We start from the raw sequence: 23,473 nt of genomic DNA, 5'->3' as shown, positions 1-23,473 counted from the left end.
GAATTTCTTTCAAAATTTAATTTTTTTCTTGTTTTCTTTATATTTTTAATTTCATTATATATATATACTATATATGATGAATAATTATTTTTATAATAATTAATAAATTGTAATAATTATTTTTATTTCCATTATATGTATATATATATATATATATATATATATATATATATATATATATATATATATATATATATATATATATATTCATATTACATATGAAATATCGACAACACTATTAATTAGCATATTTAAAACCCATGTTTCGAACCTTAAAGTTTGACCTCGAGATATTGTATCTGAAAATCCGAAAATAACTTTCTTTGATTTGACTTGTAAACAAAAATCTGAAAAATTCTGATCTCTATTCACCGATGTTGTCCCTAACAGAAATATAAAGAAATTAACATCACATAAATTTGTCTTTAATTCTGTATAAACAAAACATTAGAAGAAGTTCAGGGTAGAATAATTGTAATTTATTTTTAAATAAAAGACATTCGCTCATATTTGCTGCTTTGAATTTAATTAAAAGCAATAAGCCATTAATTTATGTATACGATATTAACGGTAAATCCTTATTATTTTAGAAGTTAAACATTTGTTTGATAGGTCAATTTGAACCATAAATGAGACACTGTTTGATAATTAGTAAAAATAATGAAGCCTTTTGATTTCTTAAAACAAATGTTTTAGGAAATTACTTTCAATGAAAAAAACTTTTACATTTCTTTCATCATTCCTCTATAAAGTCGGCAGGCATTAATAATTCAACGATATTAATTTAAATTAATGTTCTTTTTTTTATTTAAATTTGAATTAAAATCTGCAACAAGCTAAAACATTTTTAAAAAAGAAAAATACACAACAAAAATTTTCCATTAAAAATTACGTCAAAGTTAATCTAAAATCACATGTCTTGCTTCGTCTTTAAAACTTTTATTCTAGTACCTTTTTATCAGAGAGACGCCACTGTCAGAAAACATCATCTACCAGCAAATATGTAGCGTTTTCAAAAGCTGGGAAGTATATTGTGTGAGAGAGCTGTTTCGAGATTAACAAGCATAATGGATTCTGCTATATCAAGATGTAGGAGGTAAGAATCTGGAGTCATAAGCAGAATTCTGAAGAAAAGATTGTAAAGTGATTAAGCGCACTAAGTAATAAGGCTAATAGCTAAAATGAGCCGGCTTCTCCCGATAAGAGGAGAAAGACTGAAAGCTGAAAAAATAAAGAATTAAGTTTCTGAGAAATGAGCGGTACTAATTCAGCTCCACAAATGGTGTACTCTAACATAATGTAATATTTTGGCTTATAATGAATGTGCATGAAGAGAAGAACGGGCTTAAATGCGCCTAATTAGATTCTGAGCCAATTAATACTACTTGGGAAACTGTTTTCTCGCTCCAGTTTTGGAAATAGCTCAGAAAACGGGAGAGATAAGATTTAGAATTTTATGAGTTACTGCTTTTCAGAAATTTTTATAGAGCGATGCAATAAACAGCTTTATCTACTTTCACGTTTCTGCCATTTTCACAAAGGAATTAATGAATATTTTCTTTCATTCCATCCACAACACCCTTACGAGTATTGGACCGATCAATTCTCTGTTTCTAGTATCTTTTCAATTGGAAAAGAATGGAAGTTATCATCATTTCTCTAACAATTTTCACCCCAAGAGTTGGAAAACTTGAAATCAAATGCAAGTTTGGAAAGTTGTGAAATTAAAAATACGAGTAATTGCACTTTTAATGGATCGGACCGGTTTTAATTACTTTCATCGGACAAAAGAATTCATTTACTAAACTTCTCCAACGAAGCTAATAAGTTGCTAAGCGTTTGTTGAATATTTAACATTATTTGATTTATAACGTTGTAATTTGTATTAAACTCTTTTGGATATCATAGTTTATACATTGAATTTTGTTTGCTAAAACTATATATTTTAAAAATAACTATATATTTTAAAAATAATTGCTGTTTGTTATTTTGGATTAATTTGTCTTCATTTTTTAATTCTGTAAATTTTTTTATCTCTATTAGTAGATAAGCAAAATAATAAAAGTAATTTTCCGCAAAAAATTATTTAGTTAGAATGTTAGTATAAAATTCAATGTTTTAATTTAACAGAAGATGTAATCAGAATAATATTTGACTCGACTTTTTTAAAATTTTTTCCTTGTTTGCTAGATTTATATTTCAATGTCTGGTTTACCCATTATTTTTTACCAATGAATCATTATTATTTTTATGTTTAATAAGTTATGATTTTTTTTCTTAACTACTGACTCAGAAAAGGAAGTAGGGAGGACTTCCAAAATCCTAAAATGTGTACAGAAGTAATATCCCTTAATAAATAATTAAACTTTAATTAAATATTTTTTTAAACCATTGTTAATAGTTATCGTACTAGTATTGACGTACATGGCCAACTTCAGAAAATATCAAACTAGATATTACTAACTTTTTTATATAGTTAAATAACTTCACGCAAAAATAAATGTTCAATATTTTGAGATAAAGACTTATCTGTATTTAACAGTTTCATCACTTCTCTCTTGCGATTTCGGCAATTTCTTTTAATTAATCAGACGTAAACACTTCTTAACAAAAAGTTATCTGAACAGGTAGGTCTTCCAGGTAAAAATGGGCGTGAACTTTTGATAGATATGAAAAGTGGTTGGTTCTGTTTGCCCGGAAGTAGGAGGAGCCCTTATCAACAAATATATCATTCATAATCTTTGAACCGTTTCTCTTTGACCGCAGGCTTATACCAATTAAGTCAAATTTCCATGCAACTGCCAACTTCAAAGCTTGCTAACAAAACTGACTTTTCTGCACTTTTAGAGCCACAGTTGGGGAGATTGTAAATAGTGAAGGTATGTCAGAAACCAGTTTGGTATTGAAGAGATTTCATGCCTTCTGACTAATGCACGCACGCAAGTTTATTACTTTCAATCAACCATTTGGGAAGCGTATAATAGTCCAAAAAGCATAGATTGTAATCTGAAATGGCCATCTTTTACAATAGTGAGCAAGAAATATAAAATTTCTGAAAACATTTGTTTCGATCGTAACGCAGTCATCAAGCAGCTGTAAAAGTTTCAGACTTCAGTTCATCTTTAAGATATAAAATATATCTTCCATAAGCTTGTATTCTAAGTAGTTGATGTCTGGAGATTTTAATAGTGTTCTAAAAATTATTCGTAAATAAAATTTATGGGGACATAAAGTAAAAATTTTTAGGAGATTAACTTGAAGCAGGTATGTAAGAAATATGAAAATAAAAAAGTAGGATACTAAAAGATACATAAACTTTATTATTAAAAAAGTTTGTTGTAGTTTTAATTATTTTGTCTGCATTAAAGCTAAAAATCATTAGGAGCTAGACTAAATAATCATTCTTATAAATCTTGCTTCATTCCCCACTGCTTATGAGATGTTACAACTAACTTTTTAAATCCTAACATTTGAAAGTTAATAATAGACAGAAAAGCATAGATTCTAATCTCAAAAGGGTACCTTAGCAAGAAGTATAAAATTTCTGAAAACATTTGGTTCGATCGTAACAAAGATAACGAGTAGCTGTAATAATTTCAGGCTTTTTTAAGAAATAAATTAGTTGTATTCCGAGGAATTTAATAGCATTCTAAACATTATTCGAATATAAAATGTATGAATATAAAAAGTAAAAAAATATGAAATACACAAAGTAGAAAAACAGACAATAATGAAATTTTGCTGAAGAGTTGGTTACAAAATGTAAATTATTTGGTTTATTATTAAACTAAAAATCGTTTACAGAAAGATCAAATATTCATTCTTAAAACCTTGCTTACGATTGCACTTCTTTAGTTGAAATTCGTTTAGTTTCAAAACATTATATACTTTTTATTAGTATCAATATACTTTAAAAAAATGATATTTGTAGAAACAATTCAAAATAACACAATTGGAGGAACATAAGATAATAAGTAAGCAAATAATCATTGCTCTACATAAATTGAACATTATTTCGATGATTTTAAAAAGGACCGCATTGTATAGTTACTTTATAACAGTTTCAATCTCAAAAATACGTTTTAGTCTATGTATAGTAATTTTAAAAAATAATTATTTTAACGAATAAAGAAAAATTTTAAAATTTAACAATGGATTTGTTATATTTATTGAGTTTGTCTCTATTTTTGGATATTAATAATTTCTATACATTGAAGACAAGAAAATATCCATTAGTACTTATTCACTTATAATGCAAAATAAAAATTTAAAGGGAAAAAAAAATGGCTAACAAAAGAAAAAAAAAACGAAAGAAAGACTCTAGATTTACTAAGAAGTCGAAGCATTAATATTTAATTTTGACAAATGTTTAGTAAAGTTCTACTGCAGTTGAATTGTTTTGAGCGGACGAAAGAAATAGAATAAAAAAGCAACAAAGAACGTCATCGCATTTAAAAAAGTGAGTCTTTTTGAACCCCCTTTTTTTTCTAAAGCGGAAAAGTTACATTCGTATTTGAGACGCGTGAATAATATAATATCTGCATGTAAACTTCACTTCTTGACTACAGATTAATTTTAATCTAAATTGAATTATTTAAAATATTCTATGGCTAAAAAAAGCAGACGGAAAAAAAGAAAAAAAAAAGACAGAAGGGGAAAAAACTATTTCCGAAAAAAAAGCACCCGAAAGATTTCTTAATCTTTTGACCAACGATAATCTCTTTTCGAAAGGAAAAGAAACAATTCTATACCTACAAAATATTCAGAAGAAGACAGTTAAAGAACTTTCCAACCGTAGGAAAAGAAAACAGCAAAGTTAAAAGCAAGATGAGGAAAAAAAGAAAAAAAAATATACATATATATAAATATATATATAAACACGGTCGTATCGTTTTCATAAGTAAAAAGACATATGAATATATGCAAGTCGAACTACCCTGACAGTTTTCTTTTATTCTTTTTGAACTAAGAAGAAATAAATACTGACTTGCAGCTTTCTGAAAGATTTTTGTAACTAATCAATTATTTAGATCGAAGACTTCGTCATTTGCTCATTTTCTGCAGTCTAAGTTAGTTCGTCGAATATATTTTTACCTACCACAGCTATAATGCGAGATTAACAAATAAGCGGAAAAATACGATTAACTTACCACGAATTAATCTTACGTATTTTTTTCATTTTAAATATTTTTTAGAGATGCGAGCTTTGAGCTTTAGTTTAAATTAATAGCTTATTCGTTTTTTCTCTTTAAAAAAAATGTATTTACATGGAAAAATATTTTTTGAAATTATTGCAGTATAAAAACATAAGCTTTAAAATATTAAAAAATTACATTATAAATTTAAAATGATTAATTAAATAAATAATTTATTTATTTATAATTAATTTATTATTTATTAAATTATTTATTATTAATTTTAATTTATTTATTTATTATTAATTTATTATTTATTAAATTATTTATTATTAATTTTAATTTATTTATTTATTATTAATTTATTATTTATTAAATTATTTATTATTAATTTTAATTTATTTAATTATTACTAAATAAATTAAAAATTATGATGATGATTCGAAATATTGTTATTTATTCAATATTTTTCATCCAAATAAAAAAAATTGTCAACAGGCACAATTTTGAAGTAAAATAAATTTTTAATTTTTAAAGAGTGTTCGCTTTTTAAATTTAATACCGACTTACTTTTCTTTTTGAAAATTATGGACAAAAAAAATTATTGAAATTCGAAACGATTTTGTTATAAAAGAACACCGCCAAAAGCAACTGAAATCTGCAATAATATATGCAGAATTGATATAAAAATTCTGAAAATAAGCATAATGCAAAAAATTGCTTGTTTCAAAATAAATCAAATAAACCAGTACAACATTTATAGTTGAAAACTGGTTTTTATTTTGTTGTTTCTGTCATTCATATATTTAATTCATTACTTACTGAAACATTTAATCATGAACTTTGAATTCATGTTTATCTGCCTAAAAATCATTAAAATACAAATGCGAATAATCAAGATAAATATTATGAATATTATATTCAAGTATTACATATTTTTTAATATTTAAAAATGCTATGTTTTTCAGGGGGGGGGAGGCACTAATGAAGAAAGAAAACGAATTGCACAGGAACAGGATAATTAATTGAGTAAAAAAAAATTAAAATTATAACCAGTAAAATAATTTACAGTCATTAATTGATAACTAGTTATTTCCATTTTTTTTCATGTATTCACTCATGCAATAACACTAGGGAAAAATTTTCTTTTTCAGTTGCATGAAATTTTTAAATCTGCAAAAGCTTTCTCTTTGCATTTTTTTAATTGACTTTTTTCTACTATTATTCTACTAGTTCTTATCGAAATGTTCAAGATTAAAATTGCTGTTTATAACAGGGGATCGCATTGATGTTGCGACAAACTTTTTAGGGAATTAGAAAACATCATCAGGAATAAAATTGAAACTCAAGCCCGGAAATGTCTTCATACGCTAATAGGGGAGCTTTCCTATTATGAACTGTTTCTTTGTGTGGTTCTAAATATATCATAGTCGGGAAGTTCCCCCAGACGGATACAATGACATTTATAGGTGTGTAGTTTTAATCCTGATGATCTCTGCTTAAAGTTTGTCACAATATTTGCGCGACTCCCTGTTACATATCATCATCATAGTTGGCCAGACAGCCCAATGTGAGCCAATGCCTTTCTCTGAAGATTTCTCCACGATGACTTCCGATTCCTGTTACATATGATCTACATTTATTGTAAATTTCAACAAAAAATAGACCAAAAATGTCATTTAAAAAAAATCTGTAGCTTTACGAGCAAAATAAATTTCAGATTTGAATTCCCACACACCCGAATTAGGCTAGATTAATTATTTGTAGGAATGCGACAGAAAATTTGTTCCTCATTTTAATTTATAGCAATAGTCATGCTTTGATAAGTATTTAAAGACGTGTTTGCTAATTGCTAACACTAAATCTAGTAATATTTCGATTACATGACAATAGTTTTAAATTACTCAAAGTCAGTTGTGCTTATTTATAAACTTCTAGTAGATTTTGAGAAATTACGCAAGTAATCGAAAAAAAAGGTCTATCTTAAGTAAAATAACTAAGGAAAAAAATGTATGAATACGTATATTTAAATGGTGCTTGTTAGGGTATCTGCTAAATTTTAGATTTTTAAATTCATGACTTTTCATGATTTTCCATGACTAATTCCAAGAATTTTTCATGACTTAACGAAGTTACTATTTTCTCCGACAAAAACAGAACAATAAATTTAAAAAGGCATTATAATAACATTAATTGAAATGATAGGCACAACCAAAACTGTTATACTCTGCATCTTCTTATTTATAGATTTTAAATTGATAAGATAATAATAATAATAATAATAATAATAAAAACTCTTGAAATCACAGAAGTTTAAAAGATAATTTGCTCTAGAAATGATGTTTTTTCTTTCATTTTTTGAAAGAACACCATAATTTTTAAAGAACATGATAAAAGCATTTTATATTTTAATAAAATATGACTGTGAGTGGGGATTTTGTTAGAAATTAAGATATTCGAAACACCATGAAATTTGGGGATTCCATTTTAAAAATTAAATTTTTCGGCAACCTAAATCCATGACTTTCCATGATATTTTTTTTAAAAAATAGTTAAAATCATGACATTTCGTGACAAATTTAGTTCAATACCGAAATTCATGACTTTTCATGACTTTCCAGGTACGCGGTTACCCTATATTTGAAATCGCTATGTTGACCGGGAAAAACCCTGAAACAGAGAAAAAAAAAAAAAGAAAAAAAACTATTTGCGCTGGAATATTTAAAAATATTTTGTTACCGTTTATCATTTCCTGCCAACTAAACAGAAGAGGAACAGGGTAATCAGTTTGGTGTTTCCAATATGCGTTCGGAAATATGACAAAGATAGGTCATAAAAGTATATTCATCTGGGGGTTATGCCATTGTTTGGCATAGGATATCACACATGAATGGGGAGATGACGCTTTTTCCCTTTGCAATTCAGACCAAATAAAAAGGTATCAAAGATGCATTCGGACAGGGTCCAACAATACATAAATATAAACGGCTTTGTTATGATTAGGGGGTGGTTTCAACCCTCCTTTTCTCTTGCTGAAACACACATCGATTTTATCAAATTATTTTTATGACAGAAAACAAGGGGAAACAGCAAAGAAAGTTAATTAAAGAATCTATAGCATTAGTACATTTAGCTAATGAAAATTGAAAAAAAAAATTTTTTTTAACAATAATATATTATTGTTACAAACAATTATTTCCAACGTCAAAAGATATTATTGCAAGCATCGAAAGTGATGTTTCAATTATTTTATAGTAGCAAAATTAAATTTTAAATACTCTGCTAGAAGAATCAGCTCAACTTTGAATCATAATATGGTGCGAAATTTGTGCAAAAATAAGTACAGTATCATAGAAGTACAGTATCATATCATCAAGTTTAAGAAGTATCATAATGAGATTCAACCCAACACTATATTAAAGATTGCAGGAACTATATTATTGTCCAACAAGCTCCAATAATTTAAACAGTGCATAACTAAAAGTTTGAATACATATAATTTTACAATAATTCTAGCAAATCGCTTTTTATATTTTTCTTCAAAATTATGATTTTTAATTTCATGGTTATTAAAATTAAATTTTTCTCTCTCCTAGGATTCATATTTACAGAAAATGTTTTAGATAATTATCTTCAAATATTAAGTAACATGAAAAATTAAGACAATCTGAAATTAGTATTTTCGATTTCTGACAGAGTTAATTTTTTTAAAATTTTTTGTTTAATATTATTTTTATTATTAAAAACATAATTTTGCTACTATGCCTCTTGTTGCTTTTCATGTAAATTATTTTAGAAAATAACTTTTTTCAATTTGTAAGATTCAAATTGAAAAGGTTTTTGTAGCAAGGTTCCAAATAAGGAGAAAAAAAATTTTAAGATATTTTTCTCTTTTGAATGCAAATTTAGTTCAAAAAATATGCGTTTACTTTAAATTTTTTCGAAACAAGACTCGCCTTTTTTTCATTGAATCTTCAAACGTTTTCAACGTTGTCAAAAATAAAAAATAAGTAAATAAATGAAACGAAATAAAAAATAAGATTTTTTTTGTATAATTTATGTATACATTGCAAAACGTTGCTTTGCTTTTGCAACTTATAACATTGCAACTTCCAAGCGAATATTATTGTTTTTGGATGTTGTTGAATTGTAACAATAATATCCAAGCGAATATTATTGTTTAAAAAAGTATTGTTTATTGCAAAAAATATTAGTAAAATCTGGCATAAAAAGAATTCTGTTATAGTACTGTTTCCAAATAAATATTATTGTTTAATTAAAAAATATATTTAAAAACTGTCATAAAAATTCCTCCGCAGTACAGATGGTTAATGTTTAACAAAAAAATGTTTATAAAAACTGGCGTAAAAAATTTTATACTCAGTACATTTTCCAAATGAATATTATTGTCCAATAAAAATATTTGTGAAATGCAAATTTCATAGGAAGAAAAATAAGTGTCTTTTCTGAATATAGAAATTTAGTCTCAACGAAAAGTAATATTTATATTACGTTCTTTCATAAATAACCTCTACACTTTTATAATTAAAATTCCATCGTTGCGAAACAATGGTTGAAGACGCATAAAAACGTTTTGAGTAGCAATAGTTTCATTATAAATCTACCATTTTTACTCATGGGAGATCTTTCTCATCAACATTAAGACATTCTTTCTTATCACCCGCTTCTTTTATTTCATCTTTTTAAGAGATTGAAAGAAAAAATAACAATAATAAAGTAAAAATTAAACGCATAAGAATCTTCTATAAACTGCAATTATGCCACAGTTATTGCAGGCTGTTTTAATTAAGACTGAATGTTTTAAATTACAAAAAAAACTTTCATTAGGGTGAGAAAAGCGGTTTGATTTTGTCATAAGCGTGTAAAAAATATAAAAATAGCGGCATTAATGTCTTTATAATTCCACAAGTCTAAATTGGAAGATAATACTTCTAACAATAAATTTATCGGCGTGAACAACAAAAAGAGAGATATTGTTGAAGAAATCTTAATAAGTTACCGACCAAAATAATTAATAAACAAATGTAATTTTTTCCCCCTCCCTTAAGATTTCTTTGCATACATATCAAATTAGCGTATTTTTTATACAAAAAAAACTTCTTGAATTTATTATAGATCTTTTAGAATTATGAAATGCAGCCACGTTCTTAAAAAGAAAATCTTACAAATCTTCGATAGCTCAATTTCATATCCTGCGGGATATGTTTATTTATTGGAAATATTATTTTGGAATATTTCATTATTTTATTTAGACCAGGCTTATTAGCAAATCATTTGGGGATTAAATTAAATGCCTATCGTTCAAGTGTGCATATTGACAAATTTTTTATTCTAGTTTTTAATAATTGAATAAATTAATATTTTTACAAATTTATAATAAGTAAAAAATATTTATTAACTACATTAGTTAAGTTATTTATTCTGGAAATAAACTTGATGCCAAATATTATCACCAACTCCGCCACATGGGTAGCTTCGGCTATTCCGTGCGCCAGTCCCAAGCCTGGATAAAGGAGGAGGGTTGGGCGTAGGGCTAGTCCCTCTACCCCGTAAAACATCCCTGACTACAGAAACCAAAAGCATATCGGGCCAAATTCTCTTGGCGGAAGCAATGACTTGTGAAATTCCAAATGACAGTTATCTAACCTGGAATGAGGAAATCACGCCTATGAAGTGTCGAAGGGAAAGCCATTTGGAGCCTTCGATGCGGAAGAAGTCATTGATGAAACCTAAACACAAGTTACGAATTGGTGCTTGGAATGTAAGAACTATGTACCAATGTGGAAAAAGTAGACAGGTATCAATGGAAATGGATAGATACCAATTGGATATCTTGGGAATATCAGAACTTAGATGGACAGGTTTTGGCAAGATTAAAACTGGAAGTGAACAAATCATTTTGTACTCAGGAGCTGAAGAAAAGCACGAAAGAGGCGTGGCGCTAATCATTAATAAAGAAACAGCGAAGAGTCTTTTGGAATGGGAACCAATCAGTGAAAGAATTTTAAGAGCACGATTTTATTCAAAATATATTAAACTATCAATTATTCAAGTGTATGCACCAACGAATGATGCTGATGAGGAGGAAAAGGAGACATTTTATGATCAACTACAATGTGTTTTAAATCGAGTTCCAAAACATGACATGATAATTCTTATGGGAGACCTTAATGCTAAGGTTGGAAAACGGATTAGTGATGATGAAACCTCCATGGGAAACGAATCACCGGGTGAGAGGAACGAAAATGGAGAACTGTTTGTTTCCCTGTGCGAACTAAATAGTTTAAACATAGGTGGGAGTAGATTCAAGCATAGAGAGATACATAAATGTACATGGACCTCACCAGACGGAAGAACAAAGAATCAAATAGATCATATTGCAATTAATAACAAGTTCAGGAGCTCACTAAGAGACGTAAGAGCGATGAGAGGTGCCGACGTTGGATCAGATCACTACTTGATTCTTGCAATATTAAAACTAAAATTAAGAAAACCACCGAAGAAGACGGGACATAAAAGAATAAGCTATGACATTGCTAAGTTAAAAGCCAAAGAGTGCAGACAAGAATTTTCAATCGAGTTGAAAAACAGATTTGAGCTGTTAAAGGAAGAAGAAAATCATGGCAACACTGGGCAATCAGAAAATGAGGTAAAAGAAAAAGTTGAAGAGACTTGGGAACATATCAAAAACATTTATTGCGACGTAGCAGAAAAAGTGTTGGGTAAAAAGAAAGGAAAGAAAAGCAAAGAATGGATTACGGGTGAAACATTAATACTAATTGAAAGCAGAAGGAAAAAGAAAATACAGATGGAAACTACAAAGTCTGAAAGATTATTTAATCGGTATAGACAGCAGTATAGTCAAATTGATAGAGAAGTAAAAAAGTCAGCCAGAAAAGACAAAAGGAAATATTTCACAGACCTTGCCAATGAGGCTCAAGATGCAGCGCAAAAAGGACAAATAAGTACTTTCTATCAGAAAGTGAAACAAATAAAAGGAAATAAACGAAATTCGCAATGTGCAGTACGAGACAAAAACAATAAGTTACTTACTACGGATAAGAGGATCGAAGAAAGATGGAGAGAATATTTTGAAGATACGCTTAACGCACACCATGTTGAAAATTCTGAGCAACTCCCAAATGTTACATTAAATGTAGCATCTACTGTAGATTTTTCTTTGGAAGATATCTCGCTGGATGAGGTACAGAGTGCCCTGAGGGCCACAAAACCAAAGAAGGCTGCAGGGAGAGACGGAATCGTGGCAGAGATGCTTAAGGCAGATTTTGAAACCGCTACAAGACAGTTGCAAAAGCTCTTCAATGAAATCTGGAGAAATGAAAGAATACCAGAACAATGGAAAGAAGCAGTAATAGTGAAAATTCCCAAGAAAGGCGATCTAACAAAATGCGAAAATTGGAGGGGCATTAGCCTACTTTCCATACCGGGAAAAATATTTGGAAGAATAGTTTTGAATAGACTAAAACATGAAATTTATGGAATTTTAAGAGAAGAACAGGCAGGTTTCCGCAGTGGAAGTGGAACAATGCAGCAAATCTTCACACTTAGAAATATCATTGAGCAAAGCTTAGAATTTAACACCTCTTTATATTTAAACTTTATTGATTTCAGTAAAGCCTTTGATTCAGTTAAGAGAGAGAAATTATGGGAAATTTTATCACTTTATAATATACCAGAAAAATATATTAACATAATCAAAGATATGTATGATAACAGCAAAGCATGTATAGAAGTAAATGGAGAATTAACTGAATTCTTTTTAGTAAAAACTGGCGTGAGACAGGGATGTGTTTTATCGGGATTTTTATTTATACTGGTGATAGACTGGATTATGCGAAACAGCTTGAAAGATGAAAAAAGAGGAATAAGGTGGAATTTCACAACTACTTTAGAAGACCTTGATTTTGCTGATGACATCGTACTTATTTCATCCAAATGTACAGACCTTCAACTTAAAACAGACAAATTCAACAAATATTCAAATAGTGTAGGTTTATTCATGAACAAGAAGAAAACTAAAGTAATGAGAATAAATCAAAAGAAAAATGACAAAATTAAAATCGAAAATCACGAAATAGATGACATAGAATCATTTAGCTATTTAGGTTCTATTGTAGATAAAAAAGGTGGAAGTAGCGAAGATATTAGACAGAGAAAAATCAAAGCAAGAACATGTTTTAAGGGATTACATAAATTTTGGAGAGAGTCAAATATTGAAATAAAGACAAAAATAGTTGTTTACAAAGCTATTGTTAGAGCAGTACTATTATATGGCGCAGAAACCTGGAAACAGACTAAGATCGAAATACAAAAATTAGAAACCTTTCAAAACAAATGTTTAAGATTTATTTTTAAAATTTTCTGGCCTTACAAAGTATCAAATCAAAATCTATTAAAGAAAGCTAAAATAAAAACAATCGAAGATGAAATTAAAAAACGAAGATGGAGCTGGCTCGGACATATCCTTAGAATGCCCAAAGAAAAAATTTCATCTGTTGCGCTTACATGGGCCCCTGATGGTAAGAGAACAAGAGGAAGACCCAGACTTACCATCCAGCGCATGTTTTTGGGCGAATTAAAAGAATGTGGAATATCTGGCTGGGAGGAAGCAAGATCTATTGCTAAAGACAGGAGGCGTTGGAGGGATATGCTGGAGGCCTTAAGTGCCCAAGGCACGTAGAGGATAAGTAAGTAGTAAGTAAGTAAATATTATCACCAGAATTCAATTACAAATTAGTAAACAATAAGACTGAATTTATTAAATGATAAAGAGGTTTAATTTGTACATTATTTATAAGATAATATATATTTACCGATTTTGTCATATATTTTCAGCATATTAACTATTAACAAAAATTTGGTTTAAACTTTTTCTATATTTAAATTTAGTTCAAGTAATTTGTTAAGTTTTCAAATAAAATTTTTGTTTTATAAAATCGACGAATATTTTAAATTTCCACATCATTATAAAAATACTAAATGCTATTGGAGAAGTAAACATACGTGAGGTTTTCAACCCAGAAAAAACCTAATATATAAACTAATGTTTTATAAAAACTGTAACTCATTACTCATTCCTTAGTGATCAAAATATTTACATAAAATAGTCGATTGTTAGTTATTTTAGTAGGATGCATGATTTCAATCAATATATGAAGTTATAAGAATGTAAGTAATTTAACTGTCAGAGATAAAGAAGTACATGAAAATGCAACACTTCTAACAAATTATTTCAGCACAAAGAGTAATAAACTATCTCCATTTCTTTTTCTTACCATCACCATCTTTAAATATCATGCAATAATATTAAACAATAATATTAAACAATAAACGAAGCATAATTAGTAAAAAAACATAATCATAAAATTCATTATTTTGGTATTAAAATCTATAATATAAATGAACTAAATTTGTTACATTCTTATCTGTTGAATGCAGAACGAAATAATTCTAAACCTAATTATTTCTATTTTTGTTTTATATTTGACATAATAAGCAATGGATGAGAGCTCGGGTATCCATTATTATGCTAAGTCACACGTTAAATCTGAATTAATGAAAGCATCTAACAAGGAATTCTACGCTAGTAGCGATTCAAATTTAAAACTTTATTACATACAATTACCAGAACATTCATATAATATGCCATTGTTGTTTACCTTCGATTTTAACTTCAATTGATTGAAGATCAGTTTTCCAATATGCCATTTTTCTACAAGTGGAAATGATCTAGTTTCGCAGGCTACCAATTCCTGTAGTACTTGCTCAGTATTTGTGATCTTCAGCGAAAGCAGGTTTATCAAAAGAGATATATTTGAAGGGTTTAATCCTGATTAAAGTCTGGCCATTATCTCAAAATATCTCTCTAAAGTCTCATGTTATTCCTATGGTTTTCCAAAGATTGTTCATTTTTGAGTGTTGCTTCCAATTAGTTATTAGAGTTCTTAGCAAAAACAACATTCTTCTTAAAACTATTCAGAAATTCTTCAGTTTTTTAAAAAAATTTTCATGTAAGATCCATCTGCAATATTAGGTTTAGCTGAAGGCATCTGCAGCAAGTATCTGTAAAACAATATTGCACATTATACCCGCTGGTCTGAACTTTAAGCTTTTGCTAACTGAGATAGCTAAAATGTATCATATTGTCACTAAATCAATATAAAATTGGGCATAAAGAGCCGGGGGCAAAACAATGCTAAATTTAGGTTTTTAAATTATATTAAACGATAGGCTACTTACATTGGTTACAGCTTCACATCTTCAGAAGTCAGACTTGCTGTTTCTTGATTCTACTATCACTTTTGCTGTGAAATAAGCATTAGCACAACTTTCTGTATCAACTAAAATATACTTTCCATCATATTTCACATTTGCTACAGCTTTTGCAGCAACAATATTCGTCGAAAGGAAAAACAATTTTTGAAAACAGGCAAAAGATAGTTCACTCGGCATGTAAACATGTGACTTAGCATTGTGATGCCCCGAGCCCTTTCATCCATACCCTTATAGTAAAAAGAATAACACACAATAAGAATAATATTTGTCATTTATTACTTATTTCCAAGGATGTGTACCAATATTTAAATTGGCTTACTTGTAAAATAGTCCGAAGATATGCATCACTGTTATATCTTTTTTTAAGGATATTATTTAAGAACTATCATGATCACGTATGTTGTCTAACTATAGAACAGAAAATCATATAAATCTTGCCATTATATTTTTATTTCAGGTATAGAAGGACCTAAGTAATTGGGACCAGATTTACTTTTGATAATCAATATATTCGAGTCATTGAGATATGATCGTTTTTTAATCTACATTCATATATGAACTTTGAAAGTTTAGTTTATTATTATTGGTTTCAATGAATAAATGTTTGATATGTTTTCTGAAATTGAATTTTAATATGATCATTTAGTGCCTGTATTTTTATGAAGCAGGTGAAGAGTTATTTATTTTGAAATTCACTTACAGTGCTGCCTAAGACAGGTAATTATTCCTTTTTTTCTGAATAAACCATTTATAAAGCAACATATAATTCTAAATTACAGCTGATTTCATCGATTTTCGATGTATATTTCAATAATTTACATTCCTTTTTAAGGTATTCTCTTGATTTTTCTCGTACTATGAAGCATTTTCTTATATATATATTAGATACAACGCATTCTTTTAGCAGAAGTAGATGCAATGGTGGTCAAACTAACCAATTTTTCATTATTAGTGGGATTTAAACAGCGAAAATTAAAACTTTCTGACTTCCTTAGCGAAACCAAGAAGAAACAACTAGCAAAAAGTTTATTTGTTGCTCGCAGGAAATTATCAATTAAATGTAGTCATACTTTCAAAGAGTGTTTTTTTTTTAAATTTTTCAATATTATTTTGAAGGACTTGTGCAGTTGTATTAAAATAAAACGGAAATTCAATATTTCAAATAATTCTTTCAATGTTTCTAACTTTCAATAATTTCTTGATATTAACGAAATTAAAACTTTTCTCAGATCTCGTGCTTTAAAAAAAATAGATATTGATTAAAATGGGTATTTATATCAAAGAGCTTCGGATAATCAAGGTTCTTGTGTAAATCTTAAAAGTTTCACTTTCCAATATTTTTTGACTCTTTGTTCATACTAAGGGATCCTGTTTTTCACAATGAAGTATACTTTTGTTTATACTGAAATATCCTTCGGTTCACACTGATTATAACACTGAACATATTAAAATGAAATCACACTAGGATCATTACATGGTGAGACTATTGTTAGCTACATTAAAGGGTAAACTGAATAGTTAAATACTTTTGAGAACAAAAATTATTCGATAATAATTTTTCAGGAAGAATTGAAGCAACAACAACAGCACCACACAGATTTATACTTGATGCTTTCAGTTCTTACTAGTTTACGGTTGTTGCCAGAAACTTTAGTAAAACTAATACAATTAAAATAGTTTGAAAAATTAGGCTTGAATTAGTATAAAAACCAAAAGCTTTAGGAGACAGAGGAAGAAAGGTTCCTCTTCTTTCTAATTTGAAATAAAGTTAAGATTGCAAGCTTAAGAAGAAACTTGAACTTTATCTTCATTCGCATTTTATTAAGTTCTAAATTAGTAAATTAATGTAAACTACTTAAAAATTATAATGTATGCTTAAGTTTTGCATATAATTGGAATTTTTCTACTTTTAAATACTAAAAAATAGTAAAAAGAACTTACCTTCCGTGAGTAAGTTATTCAAATACTTTGCTAGTCATCCTTCCTGCTATTGTGACTGTGGACTTGAAACCAATTTACTGTCTTACCATTACAATTCATTAGAAGATCGCCGCCGTAGATCGGTGTTAAATGACTGAAGTTTAAATGAACTCGCTATAAAGTTTACTATTTTTACAGATAATATTTTTGGGAGAGCTCTTACCATTTTATGATGAAGCCATTGGGCATTTATTGTGGAACATCAAAGTTATTAATAATTTCACAATTAAGAAAAAAATATATATATTTCCTTTTATCATGAAATTGTATACAAAAAGACACGCAAGATAAAAATTTAAATAAAAAGATTCAATTAAAAAAGATCAAATTAGAATAAAGAAAACTAGTTTTTTATGTTAGTGTTGATGTTGTTTTATTCACGGGACTTTTAAAACTTAATTTTAAAGTTTAGTTTAAAAATTTTAATAAATTTGAAAATTGTCTGACTTTAAATTAAACGAATAAATTGTTTTTAGCTATCTAACTATTTTTGAAGAATGTAAAAATTATTCAAGTTACAAGAAAAAGTCTTCAAATGGAAATAAGGTTCTTATAAGAAATAAAGAAGCAGCAATATAATGAAGGTCTCGAATAAAAAAAGATACTTATAAACATTTTACTGGGGTATTTATATATATTAAACTTATTTTTTGAAATTACCTAAAATATGGCTTAATATGTTTACCTATTTTAACGCACGCAAATACATAACGATCTATGACAAAACGCAATTCATTAGTATTAGTATATAATTATGTATGAATAAAAATAATATTTTTAAATTATTGCACTCGAAGGAAAAAAAGTCCCCCTATTTTACGATTTAGAAATTCCTGAGCTATATTTGGTTATGTTTGACAATTTCTTCATGTGAATTTTATGTGATTTCAAAATGAAATCAACCATTTTTGACGAAATGCGAACTCGCAAATATTTACAGAAGCTGCTTCCCCCGATTACTACTGTATGATGGGATGGAACATGAATTAGTGAGCTTTTTTTTTTTTTCAAGCAAGATTCTCGGGTTCAAGTTATAGAATTCGTCTCCCCATACAGGAGAGAATAGCAATTTTCTTAATTGGACGCAGTGTTCACTCGTGGCATTTGCCAGGAAAGAAATTCGTCAAAAAAAAAAAAAAAAAAAAAAACTGTAAGTTGATCATAAAAAAAGTTCAACAATATGTGAGAATAAAACTTAAAATAATAATCCAAAATGAAATTTTGGTAGAAGAAATTTTTCATAAATTTGTAATTCGAGAAAAAGTAGCAAAGCATATTATATTTTAATTGCCGATTCTCTACCACTTTCTCGCAAATCAGTGTATGAATGTCAAAGCACTTACTTTTTTAAAAATATAATTAAGTACTCTTTTCCAAACATCAAATTCAGCACGAGTAAATGATGAATTTTTTTTATTTTTAATATGATGAAAATATTATTTTTTTAACGGGATATTCAGGATAAGTATTTTCAATGTTAGTGGAAGCATTATTTTCCGAACGCATTATTTTAGTTAAAACAAATGTATTTTAATGCTATTAAGCGCAAAAGCTTTACATTAAATAATATTTTGAGAAAAAAAAAACGAATTAAATAACTAAAATAATTTATTTTCAACTACTGAACACTACTTTTTAATTCAGAAATTTCTTTCAAAAAACCAATTATTATTTGTTGAATGTAATTCTTTAAAAAAATTAGTCAAATTTAGTTTTAAGAAATGAAATACATTGGTTTCAATGGTATAGGAATAAATCTGGTGCATAAAATTTGCCCTTGAAGAGAAATCTTCCCCCCAATTTCTTATTCTTTTTATTTATACCTCAATCTTTTTTCTTTTCTAAAATAAAATACCTTTCTTAGTATTTTTTTTCTAAAATAAAATACTTTCATTTCTCACTCATGTATTATTTATATGAGACGAAATACTTTATTCTCATCTATATGCTGATTTCATCGATATAAAATTTCAGAAAGAATCTCGATATATATTCCTTCTAGACATTGAAAGAATTTGCACAAGAAACGTTATTCATAGAGAAAAATATATCCCGATGAAATAAAAAAGAAATGCCAATATCAACATCCAGTTTCGTAATAAAACCTGTCGAGATAGATATGGCATTAAAATATTGATACCAGATACATCTTGTTTCGCAGTATTTATAACGAAATAGGGTTTATGTGATACCTCTACGTTATATCACAAATCTGATAAGATATAATCCATATATTTCTATCATTGCTTGCCAAGGCGATTTAAAGGCGAAAGAATCTTATGCAAATATTTTTTCGCTTTTCTTACCCATACGATGTTTTCTTTTCACTTGGCAATGTTATTCAAGCAAGCCAAACAACCGGCAATGCTCTAAATCGGTTTATGTGACGGTAATACTTTTAGCGATCGTTTTTATATTCGAAATGTTACTCACTCAATAGCTTGTGTCGTTTTTCTATACACATACATCATAACCGTAGGGAGGGTCGGTGCTTGGAATTTAAATGGATTTGACAATTTTTAGCATTTGTATTGCACTTGCTTCCTACTCTGCCAGTCTATATCAATCTGTCAAGGAATTAGATGGGTTTTTTGGTTAACTTGATAAATCGTTTCCTTTTCACCCTTATTCTTTAACATTTCCCTTTAGGATTTCTTCAAATAAAATGTGAATTCAATTTTTATTTTTCATATCACATTTTTATTTTTCACGGCATTATGGTGTCATGAATATTTATTAAATACTTTGAATGGTGACAAATAGTGGGTAGATTTATCATAGTTTAAGAGGTTGCAGGGAAAGAGTAAATATAGGATTTAAGTATGCATTTTATCATCTTTAATAGCATATGAGATCTAGTAAAATGAAAATATGTATAAGAGGCAATTGTGAAGCCATAAAAATTTTTTATTACTTTAAAAAAAAGAAGAAAAAAGTATCTTTAAGTTAAATTGTGCTTTTGTGACAGCAAACAAAAATTTATACTACTTGAGAACAATATTTAATTAAGTTTTGATTAGACTCATTTTGATTAAACTCATAGATTTGATTCATAAAATAGGCTATTAAAGGGTTTATTAAAGCATTTATCCAAAAAAAAAAAAAATAGATATATAAGATGAAAAACCTATTTAAAATTTAACATCTACAATTTGTTTGTTACATAAATGTAATATTTCTTTTAGTATATAAAATTTTGCGATATTTTAATTTTTACCAAAAGTTGAAACCCAAGCACATTTTTTCTCTCGTATTCGGCGCTCCATTTTATTAAAAATATGTTGTTGGCAATTATATTTTATTTACACGCTGTTTCGAAACTTGAGCTGTAATAAAATTTAACAATTTATTTTAAATATAAAGTGAATTTTTTTCAAGAGAAATATGTTAAAAAGAACTGAAAACTTCAGTTCAGCTTAACTATTTTACGGTCTCCACTATAAAATTCAAAATAATCATTATAATTGTGTATCAATAAAAAACATTAATACAATGGACACAATACTCGAAGTTTTCATTATTATTATTTAAAATATTTAATATGCCTCATTTAGACATTTATAGTATATTTGTTTTCATAATTAGATCGTTTTCTTGTTATTTTAATTTTGTAACTTTAAATTAATTTCAACACTTAATAAGTTTATGAAAAATAAACTATTCACTTCAATAAATTAAATTAACTTGACAGAAATTTAAATTTACACTATTTGCTGTGAATTTCGCATTCGATAATTATTTTTTTTAAAATGCTTTTACACAACATACCCTAGTTCAGCATTGTCAGAAAAATCGGTCCTATGTAGAACCGTTATAATAGTATCTTAAACTGTAAATACTAATATCGCACAAATTACTGAAATTCTAATAAGATGTTAAATTGAACAGTTAATGCTAAATGATACTCAGTATCAATAACAGTATCAATAACAACTCAGTTTAACAATAGTATCAAGTAATTAAATTTAAATAAGATTAAATTGCATGATAATATTGTTCAATTTGGTGCTTTTATAATGTTGCGGCTAACTTACGGCTCAAAGCTACCAAAAAATTATAGCAATATGGATAAGCATTTACCTTAAAGCAGATATAACAGTATTCGCAATGATGGACGGAAGATAAGTTCGGTTGCTGCTAAGTGTATTTTGTATAAAAAAATTTTGTTTTTATTTTGTTTAAGCTCCATGTAATGTGAACCCAAAGCCAGCTTCCCTCAAAAAGGTAAAGAGTTGTAACTAATACTTCAATGCTGGAAAACAACTAATACTTCAATGCTGGAAAACTAATAGGAATCGAGTATCCTGCTAGTACTTATTTTTCTGAAACAATTAATAATCTGAATATTTTTTTGAAAAAGTCCTTTCAAAGATACTTTAAATTATGGATGGATTATGCATGGCCAATATCCTCCAATAGTGCGAGTTAAAATAAAAGAAGGACAAAAAAAAATTTTTTTTTCGCAGAGTTAACTAATTTTTCACTTGACATAATTTTTACTGAATACCAAAAAAAAGTCACAGATGTTTCGACAGTCCAATACCAAAATCAACAACCATAAATGACCGGAAATTAACAATAGGTCACTCTTATTCTATATTTATTATAAATCAGAAAATGGCAAGGCTGGCTTTCTTGCCCTTTTGGATACCGCAAATTCAATTTCAGAATGAAGTCATCAGTTGCAGCTGAAATGAAATACGAAAGAGCAGTTAAATGGTAGGAAACAATACCATCTGCCACAGACACACGGTGTAAGTGTAAAGAATGTCCACCAATAACTGAGGAAATCCTTTCTGTGGCACTAGTTACTGGCTGTTCAGGTATTGTTGTGCTTTGTAGACCAGCCGCAATTCAGTGTTGAAGAGCAGTTGGTCTAATCTTTCATGGGGTCGTGAACCCAGTGGACAAAGCGCATTCATCAATACGATGACCCTATGCCAGTCCAGAGAATATAAAACTTACGCATTGTGCGCACTACTAGTAGGGGCGTAAGCACCTCTGACCCTCCGGCACGTGACCACTTTCATACATGTGTCATGCAACTGTTTGATTATCTGTGACAAAACTGCGTAAGAAGGATTGTGGCTAGAGTGTGCCGCTATAGGAAAACAAGGAAAAATAATTTAATGAATATATATCCATTTTCTCTTCCTTTAAACAAATAAATTAGCAGGTTCTTCAAAGCTTCGGTTCAAGAAGCTTTAATTTTAAAAGATATATGCTATCCAATCGAAATTATTGTTTGAACTTCAAAAGGGACAAACTCATAGCTTAAGGTTGTATCTCGAAGGCTCGGTCGTCGAACGAAAAAACGCTTTTCTTGCAGCTATTTTGGTAACTGCTGTGAAATTGCAACAGTTATTCATGATTGCTAGGTTAAGTTAAACCAATCTTCAGACAGCGCCATCTATAATAATTCGAAAAATAGCTGAAAAATGTTAATTTGAAGAAAATTCCCAGTTTTATGAAAATGAAAAGTGTTTATCATCTAATTTTTTTGCTATTTAAAAAGCTACTTTTGATTTACCTGGGATCATAACAATTAACGAAAATTGAGAATTATTCATGGATTTTGATACTTTTTATCAAGTTGAAAAAAATCTCGCTAATTTGATGAGTTTTAAAATATTTAAGTAATTTGTCCGTTCTAAAATCCAGATTATCCTTTACGACAAGATGATAAATACATTATAAAATTATATATATGCCTCATGTTTAAAACAATTAAAATGTGGATTTTTTACTTTCCTTGTCTGGAGTTTAAAAATACACTGTTTAAAATCATTCAATTTTTTAAAAATTGCTAATTTGCCAGGATTTTTCTACGCCAGACGAAAATTTACAAACCAATTAATAATGCTCAATTTTTATATATTTTTGGTTTTCCAAACATTAAAGCGTTGGAGTAACTTGAAAAATATTAAATATATCCAATGACTTTTCATATTGAAATTTTACACCTATTTCATAATCACAATTGAAAACTCTGATAAAAGATGGGCGAAACTTTACCGAATCGTCATGAATAAGAGTGACAA

General features: G+C 28.2%; 1 protein-coding gene across 4 annotated transcripts in view; it reads right to left on the bottom strand.

The window, feature by feature from the left end:
* The window catches only part of LOC107447905 (sal-like protein 1), a 186,674-nt gene that overhangs the window by 105,674 nt on the left and 57,527 nt on the right, over positions 1–23,473 (bottom strand). The window contains exon 3 of one of the 4 annotated variants that reach the window (XM_016062946.4): positions 14,837–15,239. The exons of 2 other annotated variants lie outside the window; for them this stretch is intronic. In XM_016062946.4, the coding sequence (XP_015918432.3) occupies positions 14,837–14,885 (49 nt within the window). In that variant the 5' untranslated portion in view covers positions 14,886–15,239. Of the gene's footprint in view, positions 1–14,836; positions 15,240–23,473 lie in introns of those variants that run through there. One more of the 4 variants, XR_015430469.1, reaches the window with a different exon arrangement.

The sequence above is a fragment of the Parasteatoda tepidariorum genome, chromosome 11 (genome assembly GCF_982258835.1).
Source record: "Parasteatoda tepidariorum strain Cologne lab strain chromosome 11, Ptep-v5.0, whole genome shotgun sequence".
Taxonomy (NCBI): domain Eukaryota; kingdom Metazoa; phylum Arthropoda; class Arachnida; order Araneae; family Theridiidae; genus Parasteatoda; species Parasteatoda tepidariorum.
Note: the sequence above shows the minus strand (reverse complement) of the source record. Positions and strands in the feature narration are given on the sequence as shown.